Here is a 15980-nt window from a genome sequence, read left to right as displayed (position 1 = left end):
ACTTAGCCTATAATCATATTCCCTAATAGTTTTCATCTCCACCTTGAAGAAGACTCTATTTTTAGTTTCTCATCATACAAAAGTATATACACCTTTCAGTATTCTAATTTGCTTTCCCTACTGTTCCCCCTACTCTTCTGTCTTTAACTTCCCATATGGCATTTCATGGGCATGCAAGATTGTAGTTATATATGAAGAAGGTCAAATATAACATTCCCCAAACTTTCTGTGGAGGTCTAGAATTTCAGTCATCTTTTGTATTATGGCAGTGTCAGTGAACAAAGACTATCAGATGCCTCTCCTACACTGTGAGAGCTTGAAGCAGCTCACACTGTAAGCATAGCCCCATTTGTTCCCTCTGGCAATCTACCATGAGTTTAACATTTCTCTCACTCCTATATAACCCCCTTTACATTTAGAAAGTTACTCACTCTACCTAGTATATAACAGGACTAAAAAGTAAATAGACTACCACTACCACATGGGAGACCTGCTAAATCCCACTCCAGTTCTCCACTTCTGGATTTGAAATGTGTCCGCTATGCCATAAGACTTTGCCAGGTTGTTGTTTCAATATACTTCACAAAACCAGCCATGAATAAAATTATTAAGTAATAATAACAAATATTTCCTGGGAACAGGTGTACCAAGAATTGTACTAAGTAAGAGTATGTTATTTGTCCCGTTCTTCACACAGCTCTATGGGTTAGAAGGACTGCCCCCATTTTGGACAGGTGAGGGAGGCAAGTAGGATACATCAGTTGCACAATATCACAGTCAGGAATAAAATAAAGTTTTTTAAGTCAAGAGCCTTCATAGTTACTGTAATAGATCTCTTTAGCCATGGGAGTTAGCAAAGGTACCTTTAGGGGAAGAGATGGGTGGGTGACACACTTAGAGAAAGCAATAGTTAAAGGCAAGAATCATGATGATTTGTCGGAAACGTGATGTTTGAGCCATGCTGTAATAAAAGTTTGTTTGTATTTTTCAATTTATCAGCAGTAAAAGAATCTGAAGAGTAATCATCAAATGTCAATATTCAACCATGACCATTATACTTTCTGGCTTACCTCAATCGTCAGTCGGGCTGGGTGATTTTCCAAAAGTAGCTGCTCTGCAATCTCCTGAACTGATTTAATATTTTCTTCCTTTTGATCCAATTCTCTCATTAATTCCTAATGTAAGAAAAGAATGAAGAAGCAAGGTTAGAAAAAAGGCCTAAACCTGAGATACAACTTTGGCATTCAATGACAAAGACTATACTTACAGCGTGGTAATCTTTTTTCCGAGCTATGTTGGTATTTCTTTCGCTCCAGTCATAAGCAACTTCCTCTTCTTCTTTTTCATTCAGCCAAATAAGTTCATTAGTTGCACGAGTTACAAAATTATGGAGCGTATCAAGGTGCCGTTCCTGATTCCGGGATGTATTCTTTGTAAGAAAAATCATTGTAAGAATCATGTTTTAACCAAGGAGAGTTAAGTTTACTAAATTCTTAGTAAAAGTAAAAAAAGAAGTTTAAAAAACAAAAAACAAAAAGCCTTACCAAGAGTTTTGCATACTGACTCTCTAATCGGTGTAACTTTTCAGCATAAGTTAGTTTCAGAGGTGCTGTCATTTGAATCTATAATATGGGATAAAAAGACATAGAGTTTAGGGATCTCAAGGAATTCTGACTCATGCTCACTGCATCTATTATTTTGTTACAGGATCTTTATTTAAAAAGAGCAAAACAACAGCAAGCTAAAATGAAATACATACAGATTTTAAATTCATATACCTCACTGATTTTAGCTTCTTTAAGGCTAGATTCAAATTCTTCAATAGCTCGGTGAACATTTTTATGATTTTCTAAATGGCTTTCAACACTTGGCAAATCCGATCCCCACTCAGTGCGGTCCAGCTGCACCTTTAAACAGAAAGATACTAGAGTTAGAAAACAAACTGGCAGCAGTAAAGACTGAAGCTTTCGGGTAGAATAAACATTCTTTTACCTGCATCTCATCAACCCAATTCAAAAGATCCTGAACAAATTTCATGTTGACTTCCTCTTCTGTTAAATTCTGATCCAGCAAAGACGACTTTAGAAGGGGCTTTCGGATCTGCATCAACTTCAGAGTTTGCAATGAATTGGTCTCTACTCCTGAACCGAAACTTGGAACTAATCCGCCTGATGGGAAACCAGGTGTATAAGCCGGAGTGACAGATGGAGTCAGGCGGGAAGTCAGACCTGATGACAGGCCTGATGTCACACTAGAAGGGGTCAGGGAAGGCGTTAAACCCTGGGTCAGCCCTGAGTTCAGACTGGGGTTTAAGGTCTGTGCAAATCCTGAGTTTAAACTTTGAGTAATTCCTGATATCATGAGTTTCGTCTGTTCCATTGTCAGCATGCGTCCTTTGCTGTACACGGAGGAACATTCATTCCTTAAGGCCATAATTTCATCACGCAGTTTTGCCACTCTGAAAAGAAAAATCAAAAGGGATAAACTATAATATAAAATGCATTTTTCACAAAGAGTGAACACTAATGCCAACTATGGACATTAGTTAGTTAACAGTAATGTACCAATATTGGCTCAATTTTTTTTTTGAAGATCTTATTTATTTGACAGACAGAGATCAGAAGTAGGCAGAGAGGGGTGCCTGGGTGGCTCAGTGGGTTAAAGCCTCTGCCTTCAGTTCAGGTCATGATCCCAGTGTCCTGGGATTGAGCCCCGCATCAGCTCTCTGCTCGGTGGGAAGCCTGCTTCCTCCTCTCTCTGTGCCTGCCTCTCTGCCTACTTGTGATTTCTGTCTGTCAAATAAATAAATAAAATCTTTAAAAAAAAAAAAAAAAAAAGAAGTAGGCAGAGAGGCAGACAGAGAGAGAGAGAGAGGACGAAGCAGGCTCCCTGCTGAGCAGAGAGCCCAATGTGGGGCTTGATCCCAGGACCCTGGGATCATGACCTGAGCCAAAGGTAGAGGCTTTAACCCACTGAGCCACCCAGGCACCCCAATACTGGCTCAATTTTTAACAAATGGATCACACTAATGCAAGATGGTTGATAATTGGGGAGGGGGGTAAAAAGGAGCATATGGGAACCCCGTATTTTCCTATCAATTTTTCTGTAAACCTGAACTATTCAAAAAAACAGTCTACTAAAAAATATCACTACAATCATATTAATAAAATTTTGCATCACAATTTTTTTCGCTGAACTTTGAGCTGTAAGCACTTTCCATATTATCACAAAGTCTTTATAACTATCACTTATAATGAACATAATTATTATACTATAATGAACATAATTACTACACTTTATAACTATCACTTATAATGAACATAATTACTACACAATTCTACTGCTTGACATGTAGGATATTTCCAAATTTTATTATTATAAAATATCTCTGACATGAACAAAACTTTTTTCTATATTTATTCATAAGTTTACTATATTTAAAATTATTATAAATTCCTAAATGTGAAATTACTAGATCAAAGCATCATTTAGAATTTTTGCTTTATATATATCTGATATATATATTTATAATATATATAGTCTACAACCTGAGAAGTTCCATTTCTACCTTCAAACCCACTTCTCTGAGATAGAGAATTTCACAGATACAATTTGTTCCAACATTTTGTTATAAACATTTTCAGGATAGGATAAATAGAAAACTTAAAAGTTGAGTTATAACTTCATATTTTCCCTTTTTCAAATGTCATAACAAATATTTTAACTTGAAGTATGTTAGTTACTAGTGTTAAATATTGTATGTACAATAAAATATTGATCCTATTACTTTTGAAGAATACCTATTTAACATATCAAAATATATCAGAATTAAGGTGACACACATTTTCAACTAAAAAGAGCCTAAGAAATATATTTCATAAAACTGCCACAATCTACATTCCCATCGCAAGTGTCCATGAAGCAATTCCACAGAAGGATAGAGCACGAATAAGCGGGAATCTTACCTCTGCACCAACTGATCTGCCTGGTAGTATTTTCCATCAATGAGAATCTGTACATCAATTACATGCTGGCGTAAAAGGTTCTCACATTCAAGTATATACCCGGCAATTTCTGCTTCATTCTGAAACTGCACCCCTGATTCTAATCTTTTAGAATCCTGTGTTTCAAAAGAACTCAACATTAATTCCATGAAACAAGTTTCAAAAGTAAACTCAAATATAAAACTCAAAATACTGTAATGAAAAAACTACTTGGGTCTTTTCTGTTTTCCCTTTTGGTTCAAAAATAGGTTTTCTCTTTGCACACCGTTCCGCAAGAGAGCAAACAGTGATCACAATCTTTAAAAAAGCTTCAAGTTTCCGCAGAAGACAATACCAAGAATCGACCACCAAATGGCACAAAGAAGTTTTAGTTCATCCAAAGATACAATCCCTCCACCACAATCCCAATGGCTCCTAAAATTAACTTACAGACTGGAGAGCATTTCGGGCAAGTATCAGTTTGTCTTCACAGATGACACTGTCCCTTTGAACTCGGTTGGCAATCTGCTGCAACATTTCCAACCTAAAAGAAGAGACAGAATAAAGCAAAGCCTCTCCCTTTGAAGTCACAGAGTTTACCACCCCTGAAAAAAACATCTCCCTGCAAAAGACAAAATAATCCTACAACAAGGATTCGATACCTGTGTCCATCGAGGGACTCATTGCCGAAGGTAATGCAGGAGTTGATTAGTGTCGGACCACAATTAACCGAGAGAAAGTTTTCATTTGAATCCAGACTGGTCCGGGTGCTAGTAGTGTTACTAAACACAGAATCGCTGCTTCGGTAGCTGTAACTACTACTGTGCATTTTTAGTCCTGAAATTATGTTCCTTCTCTGACCATTCCAAGCAGATAAAAAAGCAGGTCTGCTGAAAGCTCTACTTCTAACGGTGAAAAGCGGCACCTAAATGTCACTGCCGTAACGGCTCCTTAAATATGTTCCAACCTGCATATTTAACAAGCAGCAAATAATATGCTGATAACTATTCAAAAGAATCTTGCCGAAAGGCATGCGTTTGCTAGCTGAGGTTTGCCTTTTGTAGCCCGCATTAAAACTGTACAAGTACGGACAAGGCAGGCTGATCAGGGCGTCACTGGAAAAGATTTGCCAAATATTTTCATCCAGAGTCATCCCATCGCAGCCACCTAAAAAACAACTCAGATGCCTCCCTGAAGCCCAGGTACAATTAGTAAAGGCTACTCAGGCAATACCAATCATCAGCTTAAAAACACAGCCTGACTTTTGTAAAGAGCCAGGTCTGTCCCGACTAACACAAGGCTAAAAACTGGTACTCAGAAGCATCTATAAACAAATGACTTTGATGTGAAAGAAAGGACATTTCCATTTTAACCACCATGTCATTTATCAGGTTAAGTTAACTGGAAAAGTGGCCTTTCTTTGTATGATATGTTCTCAGGAATGTTACCTCTAATCTTACTATAGTCATTCTACATTTTTTTTTTGTAACAACAGGAATTGCAGTTTATTAAAATTTCATCTCTGCTTAACTGGAATGTACTAATAATGGAATAGAGTTAGTTTCAGTCAGGGTTAGATAGTCCAGAAGAAAATCAAGGGTCCTCTGACTGGCAACATGAGAAGAACCAACATCCTTGCAGTCACTTTAGATTCTTAAAAGCCAACGTGTTAAGTAGACTATCGATGCAATGATCGCAAATTCAACTTGTCTGTGCTTGTTTTTCCTTCCGATAGATTATTACATGGCAAAAGAACATTGGTTCTTTCTCATTTATCTTTTACACATTCCATGCCACATAGTTATTATTTGCAATTAATCGTTAATGCCAAAACACTTGTTGCATCAAGAAAAATGAATGCCTTTATCCAACCAAGTTCGTAGAACATTTTTGTACTCCCAACACTACAAAGCCAAACTGTTGCTTCTCCACTCTAAAGGTAGGTATTTTTCTTTTCAGATAGCAAGAAAGGGGAAATTTGTGAATATTGTGTTAGTAAATAGAGAAGTATCAAATAATAACAGCAGCACTAGCATTTAGTAAGCAATTATTATGTGCCAGGAAATAAAGTAATCATTTTACATGTATGACCTCTTCTCATATTCAACTACCAAATGTAGTAGGTACTATTACAGCCTGTTTACAAATGAGGAAACTGAGGTTTGGGGAGGTCAATGAACTTGCCTAAGAATACATGACTAGCAAGTTGAGCTAAAAATCTTATTCGGGATTCACTAGCTCCTGGACCTTGAACTCTTGACCACTGCATTAAAATCCAGCTACTATTCTGACAGCTAAAAATCTACTCCCTATCCTTTCTCAGACATACTTTTCCATTACTTCCGATAATTAGCTTAGTGTATCATTTTAATCACCCAAAATTATCTCCTCCATAAAAGGTCCATCCTAGGTATTTCAAGTTTATTCTGGATCTAGATCCAGTTATGCAGATAGAACCTTACACTGTAACAGGAATGTAATCAGTAATTTCATAAACTGACAAGTTAGGACTTGCTCTTATATCTTCAATGCATTATTTCCTATTTCAACAGTGTGGAAAGTCATGTGTGGAACACAAAGAACATGAGTGTACTAAGTGCCTCCCTGTGTCCCAGGCAGTGCACTGAACATTGGCAACACGATAGACAGCAAAAACAAGTCTATCTCCACATTCTCAGAACTCATAACTGTGATCAGGCAGCCCTTAACTAAATGATCACAGAAATAAATCAAAATCACAACTGAGATATGAAAGAACAATACATGTAAATAGGAGAGTTAGAGCCAAGACATCTGAATGAGCCTGGGAGACCACAGGAAGTTTCTTGGCGAAGTAACACTGGAACCGGGATCTGAGATTGATCAGGAGTGAAGAGAGACAGTGAGGATGAAGACTTCCCTGCCAAAGGAACAGATAGTGCAAAGATCCTGTGTATGGAGGACGGCAGGACCTTGGCACATCAGGGCTCCTGAGAGGCAGTCAGTGTGGCTACACCACTGAGAGCAAGGACAGTGTCGAGTGAGGCGGCGAGAGAGCCACACCTGACCACACAGGCATTCTATTGGAAGGCCCGGAAGCTCATGAGGAATAGAGATCACAGTTCCCTTCCCAAGTGCCAAAGTCAGGCTGTGAGGTAAGTACTATAATGGAGATAAATCCACTCAACAAATGTCTCCTCATGTCTAAGCAGTGCTTTCCTAGGCAACCAGGTATAGTGGGAGAGAGAATGATAACAGTCAGTGATGATTTCATGCAATAAAGGCATCTGTAGAAGTGAGAATTTGAGCCAACATTTCCCGAGTGTTTTCTAGATGCCATTTCACTGCCCTCTAAGGGGAGACAGACTGGAGTCTTGTTCTCATTGTCCCATGGAAAAAGGGCCGTAACAAAAATACAGCAAGAAACAAAGTAAGTTAACTGCTAACTATATATCAGCTTCTGAATCCAGGCCCTATATTCTCAGTATGGGAAATTCTCACAGGTAATTTAGATTATTAGATGAGACTTCCCACATCAACCCAGTCTATCAGGTCCCTATTTAAACATTACTTCACTCATTACTCCTCAAACCTCTTGGAAGAGTTTCCGGATAAAAAAAATGAAGAATCAGAAAGACTAAGTGACTTATCCAGGGTCACACAGCCAAGGACATGAAAAATATAAATGATAGTCCTAGGTCTGCCTGGCTCCAAAACTGAAGTTCCTTCCAAGAGAACAAAAAGTCACCTCCCCACACGCAGCCTGATACCCACAGCAGAAAACACCTCCAGCCTACCTTTCTACTTCTGGGCGAAGGGCCTTCTCCCTCTCAAGCATGGCAATAATGAGTTTCCCCCACTCTTTCTCAATGTCATTTGGATGATAACCTTGCAGTAGTTTGATACGTCCAAATTCTATCCAAATCTTGAGAAAACAAAAAAAAAAAAAATTTAAATGAAGCAAGGATATAAAAAAATATTAAAAATAAAGATTGTGCCTGACAATACAACAGAAATTTCTGCTTACCTCTAATAACTTATACAGGCGTTTGATTTTTGATTTTTCTGTCTCCTTTGGTGGAATTTCTGTTTCTTTAAACTGTAAATACTGATTATAAAGTGCCTAAAATGAAAGGAAAAAATAAATGAAGGCCCAAACTTCAAAGACCTATTTTCATTACCGCATAACATTACCACTTCAAATGATATTTACCATGTCTTATGCATTCAGGGGAATTCCTTTATGAAACTGACACTCAAGGACAATACCAATTCCCAGTTAATCAGTGACTAGCTTACAGTTTGCAAGATTTGACAAGGGTGTAATTACTGCCATGAACCGTGAATCAACATATGCCATGAGGGGATCTGGGTAATAATAAACTGTGGCAGTGCTTGGCAGGGCTCTACTAAACATCTCTCTTCATACAAACAAGAAAACATAGACTTTAAAAGATGCTCTTTCCAAATGCTGCACTTTAGCTTTTAGTTTTTGGAAAAATAATCTGATGCAATTCCTATAAAGGAAAAAACTATTCTCTTTTGTATCATAGATCTATCCTTGAAAATAGAATTCTATCACATAGAATTCTTACCACATAGCTAAGCCTTGGTTTCAACGTCCCACTGGCCAAGTTAAACAGATCTTTTAATAAACAAATACAGATGTTATTGGCTGCTGTTATTGTTATAAAAGTTTCAATCATATAATTAAATTATCTGGTTTACAGAAACTATTTGAAAATCTCCTAAATACAACTTATTATATTAAAAAGGACCTTTGTAAAAATTATGTAGATAAAACTTATCCACGTTTAATGAGCATGTTCTAATTATTTCATTTTAATTCATTCTGTTTAAAAAAAAATTCCCCCCCCCAAAAAAAAAATCCCTGTCAAACCTCAGACAGCTACATTTATGAAGGATTCCCATCAATGTTTCATTGGCTAATGAAATTATTGGCATTTCCTATGACGTTTTCTTCCGTGTATTATGTGCTATCCTAGGCACCAGCAAGTAATCTGTATAGTCCTCAAAATTCTTCCAAATCCTTAAGAATCTGCATTCATCAGAAGCCAGTACAAATTTACCCCAGTGTCTTGACAATAGGAATCCATCTGGAAGTAAGCTGAACTTGAAATCTGAAAATTGCTTTGAACTCAAAATGTAATGTTTCAGGAAGTCCATTAGAAAATAAGTTCATGATGTCATTATATGCTACACACCATGCATGGTGGCTGGCGTGAGAGAAGGGGGAAATCTTTCTGGCCCTGGAAAGGTTTGCATCCACATAGGGAGACATCACACAAACAACTTTAGAACACTTAAAAATCATCACAGGAACACATGCCAAGTAACTTCGTGCCAAGGACCAACTCCCCATGGCAATGTGAATAAAAACTGTTCCACAGATGCTTTGCACTGATGCATGAACACAACGAATAACTTCAACAGGATCCACCCTGGATTATTACAGATTTTGCAATTCTAGTTTGATTAAAAAAAAAAAAAGCCTATGATTTAGGGAATTAGACTTTGTTGTTAATATTCACATTATCAGTTTCTTGAAATAAAGCAGACTATTTTGTTATTAAAATTCCAAATATGTAAAATGAGACAATATTCTTCAGTAAGTGTACATGTCTATAATTCTTTTATATTTCTATAATGTCTTTGCATCAAAGAGGTGGACCTGTTTTTAGGCAGTAGCAAATGTTTTTATTAAACGATTTCATTTATACTGGAAGTCACATTCATACTTTTACTCCATGGTGAAATAAAGTTTATATCTCTTGCTACACAAAATGAAGCCTCTGAAGCAGTTTTTAACAGGGTTCAACCACAGGCACATTCCCAACCATGGTTAAACTTGTCCCAGCTTCCCAGAGACCCCCCCCTGCCACAGCCGTCTATCTGGTTGGGTTCCAGCCCTCCCCATACACCAAGAACACTTTGGCAATGTCAGTTTCAGGGTCTCTCAAATTGTATCTTATCACTCTCAACAATTCAAAGCAAAGGGACTATAAATCTCTAAGATGTTGCTGCTATTAAGTTTTGATTATTAACATTTACCTCTGTTTTCTCTGAGTAGGAGATGAATAAATTTAAAAATTGCTTATTTACTAGTGGCTTGCCAAGGGCAATTTCTCTTGAACTCCTGGAATTATTGAATTATGATAACATTATTTAGAAGTTTAATAATCAGGGCACCTGGGTGCCCCAGTTGGTTAAGCATCTGACTCCTGATTTTGGCTCGGGTTATGATGTCAGGGTCATGGGATCGAGCCCCACATCCAACTCCATGCTTAGTGCAGAGTCTGCTTAAAACTTTCTCTTTCCCTCTACTCCCGTTCCCACTCACATGCTCTCTCTCCCTCTAAAAGAAAATAAAGTAAAATAAAAATATTTTTTTTTTAAAAGTTTAATAATCAACTCAATCCTTTGTAACTTCTACAGTGACACAGACCTTTAGTTCCACAGGATTATTAGGAAATGTTCTCTCAGACATTGTGGTCACATGGTGTCTAATCCACTGAATGAGGTAGTTCACCATATTCTGGTATTCAATCCATTTGACTTCAACATCCTAAAACAATAAAATGACAGAAAAGATCCATATCTGCAGATAATAACAGTCATATCTAACACAACTTAGTCAGAGGTCATTCTGTCAACTTCTATGTCTTTCAGCAGAACAGTCAGAACCAGTTCAACGCCTTCTCACTCTCTACCCAGTCCCACATAAACAGCTTTAAAAACATGCTAGCAAACATTTGACAATGAAGAGTAGCCTAATGAGTGCTACTTCTGATCCAGAGATAGTGGCTGCCTGGGGCACTGTGTTAAGAAGGCTTCTGAGGCTGCATCCAAATGCATCAGGGAAGAACACTGCGATCATTTGGGGGTGTTTTCTGGGTACCCAGGAAGAGGGAGTCATAGTGTGGACAAGCCAGGTTAGCTGCCATTGTCTAGATCTAAATCCACTGTCTATCTGAAACCCAAAGATCTATATAGAATGTAGGAAAGTAGGTAGGAATGAAAACTATAGGAAATGTATATGATAGGATTACTCATTAAACAAACTTTAAAAATGGAGTAAACTGGAAGGCTGTCACCTGCTATGTTCAATTAAGTATCTGATGAGTGTTTATTATGTTCAAAGCATTGTGCTAAGTGTTACAATAAGAATTTAATACTTTAAGAAATAATACCTTTTACCAAAGAGTCACTGTCTAGATGGGGAGGCAAGAGAGTCGTAATATAAACAGCTAATCAAAATGAAAAGCAGTATTTAATTAAGTGTTGAAATACCTGAAAGAGGTAATACACACTAAGGGTTGAGATAATAATTGGGTAAGCATAAATGTGCCTCAAAATGGTCACCAAAGGATTCTCAGGAAAGGCAGTCCCTGAGCAGTTCTGCAACAATCACTAAGCAATTCTTAGGTGGGCAGGGGGTGGGGTGGAGGAGGGAGGATAAAAGGTAGGGAGTCCCGAGTGAGTCACGAGTCACGACTCTGAACTAGATAGAAATGCCCTGACTACAAGCAGTCTGTGTTGAAAGACTACAGCTAAAAAAGTAGGTAAGCAAATTAATATACACAGAATTTTTTTTAAAGATTTTATTTATTTGACAGAGAGAGAAAGAAAGAGATCACGAGCAGGGGCAGGCAGAGGGGGAAGCAGGCTCCCTCTGAGCAGGGAGCCCGATGCAGAACTCAATCCCAGGCCCCTGGGATCATGACCTGAGCTGAAGGCAGAGGCTTAACTGACTGTGCCACCCAGGCGTCCCAGCATACGCAGAATTTTAAATGTCAGAATGACTAGACTGGATTTCACCTTACAAGCCAATATGTAATCACTGAAAATTTCCAAGCTAAAGACAAAAGGTTTTAGGAAGATCAATTTGATGACAATGTGCAGTACTGTTGGGAATGGGAAGAGATGGAGATGGAAAAGTCTCAAAGAGCTGTCGTCCTAGTCCAAGTGTGAAGGGGTAAGAGTTAGGAACAGGGTGAAGGGAATGAGAAGGTAAGACAAGGAATAGCCGCAAGAAACCCTCTCAAGCAACACTTGACACTGACTTGTTGGCAGACGTCACAGCAGGGGATGAGCATGGGAGCAGGTTACTCAGGGATCAGGAGAGGATAAAGCCCTGAGAGGAAGAAGAAGATGAAGAGAATGGAAATAAATCTAGAAACAAGAGCACACAGAGGTGAGAAAGAGACCGAAAAGAGAGCTCACCAAGATGAATTCCAGAATCTTCAAAGTAAAATAGGAAAAAAAAAAAGAAGAAGAAGAAGAAGAAGAAATCTGAGAGAAGGCGAGAAGCTCAGGGTAAAGGGGTTCATCCTCAAATTCATAACCCCTACAGGGTTTCCTGTTCTCTTCCAGAAATGCCTAAGTACATGTTCATAAAACCACTACAACACGCATGGTTGAACTGAATCACACAAATCTTTGGGAAACAGTAGACAAATGAGGAGCCTGAAACTCCCTATACTGGACATCCCACCTTGCTTACTAAGTAGCTCTGGTAGTTTGGCAAAGACAAATAACCTTCCTCTAAATATCGCCTTTAAATCGGAGAAAGAATTCCTAGCCAAGTTATTTCATGAGATTATGAGAGTTGGTAACATTAAAAGTGATTTCAGAAGTTGAGAAATTCTGCATACACAGAAGGATATCAAACACTGCCAATGTAAAACAGCAGCAGGTTAAAAATGAAAAACTCCAAAATTCAGTGGTTTAGAGCTTTCATTTATAAAAGAATATGTATGGCCTAGTTTATTTACGACAAAGAACAAATTTTTTTTTGGAGTTATGCTTTAATTAAAATGGTGGAATAGTGTCATGAAAATGCAAATAGGGCTGGCTTATTAAATAGCATCTTAACTCAAATTCTTTAAAGAATATTTGATATTGGAGTACCTGGGTAGCTCAGTTGGTGAAGTGTCTGCCTTTGGCTCAAGTCATAATCCCAAGGGCCTGGGATTGAGTCCCATGTGGGGCTCCCTGCTCAGAACGGAGGCTGTTTCTCCCTCTGCCCCTCCCCCTGCTTGTGCTCCCTCCCTCTCTTTCTCTCTCAAATAAATAAATAAAATATTTTTTTTTAAAAAGAATACTTGATATTTAAATACTGTAAAAAGCTTTATCAAAGAACTCAGTCAACTGGTCATTACTGAATCAGCAGCTTCTAGGATGGAAAAACCAATACTCACATTTGCACCAATACCTTCGCCACCTTCAGGGACTTTGGGAAATGCATCATAGAGAGATGACACGTAAGTTATTACTGATTTTTCATCAGGTGAGGAGACATCAACATCTATAAGCAGCAACATAAAATTATTTCAAATGTTGATAGATTCCTTTTAATCAGACTCTCATGCCAGTCTATACCTAAGTCAGGACAACAGCTCACCTTCAGGATCCAGAAGTCTTATAACACCAATTTTTTCTGCTACATAAAAAGCGTGCTCTAAATTTGCAAGGTTGCTTTGAACAGCAACAGTATTCATGTCTATCAGGTCCGGCCTAGGAAAAAATTCACCATAATTAATTAAGTTTTCTCACATGCGAATTCAACATTACACTTACACGTTGACCTATTTACATAACATTTCTGCAAATACTAATATTAAGCTTGGGTTGAAATACAGAGATTTTCATCAAATATTTAACATTGCTGACTTCTCTCAGAAACTCGTGGATGCCAAAACCAAGTACAGGGAGGAAATTATAAAAATTAGAATGTGTATGATTTTTTACAAAGTCTATGAATTCCTCATCATCAAATATATATGAGTATCTGTCCCATTCAACCTATGTAAGCTCCACTATTCCAAGAGCATCCTTCCAATCCAACTAGCATCCTATGTTTCTCCCCAAACACAAAGGTTTATGCTTTAAGTTCAATGCCACATCAGTGGCATCCACCATCCAATGGACAGGATGCCCTTTCCTGTCACTGTTGTCCTCTCACTATTCACTCATCTTTAGAAGCAGAGATCAAGCTCCACCTCCTTCATGAAGCCCTCACTAATCTTCCCCAACCTCATTTTTCTTTCTGTTCCTTGAATTCCTTACACTCCTGGGCCGATGCTCATCGATTTGACATTTAGAAGAATCACATACTTCCTTGCCCTATAAATTCACTGTTTAATGTACATGCATATCTTGCTTTTCACCTCTCAGTCAGCAAGAACTATGTAATAATAAACTTTCATATTTTATCCTTCTGCTGAGACAGAGTGGCACAGAATTAGCAGACAGTATATATCTATAGATAAGTTGGTAAGCAGGTTGGTTAATTCTGAGTCATAAATGAAAGACTAAAATAAGCACTAGTTTGTATTTTCCCCAGACTGCATATGAATGAGCACGCCTGTGTACACACATGTGTGCATGCGCACACACACATTCTCATATGCCAGACTTCAACTCTTTCTAATTTGTGAGACTCCCATGATACTCTAAACTACAGGGATACTTTAAAGCTAGCTCTGTTTATATACAAGATTGGAAAAGACTTCCCGAGTACTCCTTGTAGAGAAAGAGGCAAAGCAGTTGGTTGGAAAATTAACACAAGGCCAAAAGCCAGTCAGAAAACATTCCTCTCAAAGACAAAGCTTTAAAAGAATGCAAAAACAGATGTAGAAATTGTAAAACTCAAAAAGAGTGGTCCCCACCCCAAAATCACTGACTAAGAACCAGCTCATCAAGTTCTAAGGACAGCTCTCAACACAGTCCACAGACATTCTGGTTTGCTCAAAATAATCATTTGGGAACTGCACAGGAGTGGGAGGACTCTGAGATCGTGGGGGAGGACTGACATGTAAATTCTTTTGAATACTACTTGAAAAGCTGTTCACAGAAAAAACTCTTTGAAAATATATTGTCAATTTTAGGAAGGTAAGCAGCAAGTTGTAGTCTTCTTTTATCTGCTGAGAAAGCAGACCTCCAAAGAAATCTACTTATAGTTTTATAGCACTTTGAAAACTGTGCATACCCTTGAGACCGAACTACCATGACCTACCTACCTATTTCCTGGGAAATTATTAGGAAATTCGTTAACGTTTTTCATAGGCACCAATATGATCACTTAAAAGTGATCCTACATTTATTATAGGACCAGTAAATCTACTGACAGCAATAGAGGTAAATGACATACCTCTAAAAACAACGTTTTTTATTCATACAGAAGCATTCTGAAGAATCTGCCCACCTCAAGATTACTAAACAGGTGAATATAAGTCTAGACAAAAACAAATACCTGAAGTTCAAAAAACTGTTTTGCTTCCGTAAAGTTCACACATTTTGAATAAATAAAATCCAGCCTTTCTGAGTTTATCAAACCTCCCAACAAGAAAGGGCTCGTTGTTATAAGAACCCTGCCATTAGCAAGAACATAAACACTGAGTAATCCCAGAGGGAATGAATAAAGTCATTGAAGAATCAAGTTTTTGACTAAAAGAATAAAACATAAAACTTCCTTCAGCATGACATAGTCCTTTCAGCACAAAGGCAGTTGTATAATACACTGAGTATGGATAAGTCACCTCTTTTATCGTGACATTTAACACTTTAATGGAGCAAAAACCGAAGTGGTGTTCCTTTGTGACACAGGAGACAAAAGTCAGCAAAAGGGAAAAAAACAAAACAAAACTGTAAAACCACCATGAAAAACTAACAGCCTGAAAGCTCTCAAAAGTCCACCCCTCCTTGAGCTCACATCCTAGGCCTTCAGTCATGTTCAGTCTTCCAATCTGCCTTTCCACTCTGTGTCCGGAGCTTCTGGGAGAGGCTTGTGCTGTGACATGTCTCTACGTTCCTTCCTCCTTACAGTCTCACTGGAATCATATCACCTTTAAAAACTTCAGCTACTTTCCACCTACAGAAGGTTTGTATTTTCTTTGAAAAGCTTTTATTTCAGTTTAAGATCTCCTTTATGTGGAACCTTAATAGGAAATTTCATTCCCATTTTTAGGTCTGACTAACCAAAGTCTACCATGTGGC

The 15980-nt window shown here is 38.0% G+C and overlaps 1 protein-coding gene across 23 annotated transcripts in view; it reads right to left on the bottom strand.

Annotated features, from left to right (window-relative positions):
- The window catches only part of DST (dystonin), a 466510-nt gene that overhangs the window by 160774 nt on the left and 289756 nt on the right, over positions 1–15980 (bottom strand). For 20 of the 23 annotated variants that reach the window (XM_032864474.1, XM_032864488.1, XM_032864489.1 and 17 more), the window contains 12 exons: positions 13387–13499; positions 13184–13290; positions 10429–10548; positions 7990–8085; positions 7760–7887; positions 4434–4527; positions 3966–4120; positions 1993–2458; positions 1779–1907; positions 1545–1622; positions 1268–1429; positions 1071–1175 (listed from right to left, as the gene is read on the bottom strand). In XM_032864474.1, coding sequence (XP_032720365.1) covers positions 1071–1175; positions 1268–1429; positions 1545–1622; positions 1779–1907; positions 1993–2458; positions 3966–4120; positions 4434–4527; positions 7760–7887; positions 7990–8085; positions 10429–10548; positions 13184–13290; positions 13387–13499 — 1753 coding nt within the window. Of the gene's footprint in view, positions 1–1070; positions 1176–1267; positions 1430–1544; positions 1623–1778; positions 1908–1992; positions 2459–3965; positions 4121–4433; positions 4528–4645; positions 5142–7759; positions 7888–7989; positions 8086–10428; positions 10549–13183; positions 13291–13386; positions 13500–15980 lie in introns of those variants that run through there. The other 3 variants (XM_032864495.1, XM_032864487.1, XM_032864494.1) reach the window with 3 other exon arrangements.

Source organism: Lontra canadensis, unplaced genomic scaffold (assembly GCF_010015895.1).
Source record: "Lontra canadensis isolate GAN:19392208 unplaced genomic scaffold, GSC_riverotter_1.0 scaffold27, whole genome shotgun sequence".
Lineage (NCBI taxonomy): Eukaryota > Metazoa > Chordata > Mammalia > Carnivora > Mustelidae > Lontra > Lontra canadensis.
This window is presented reverse-complemented; position numbering and strand designations above follow the sequence as displayed.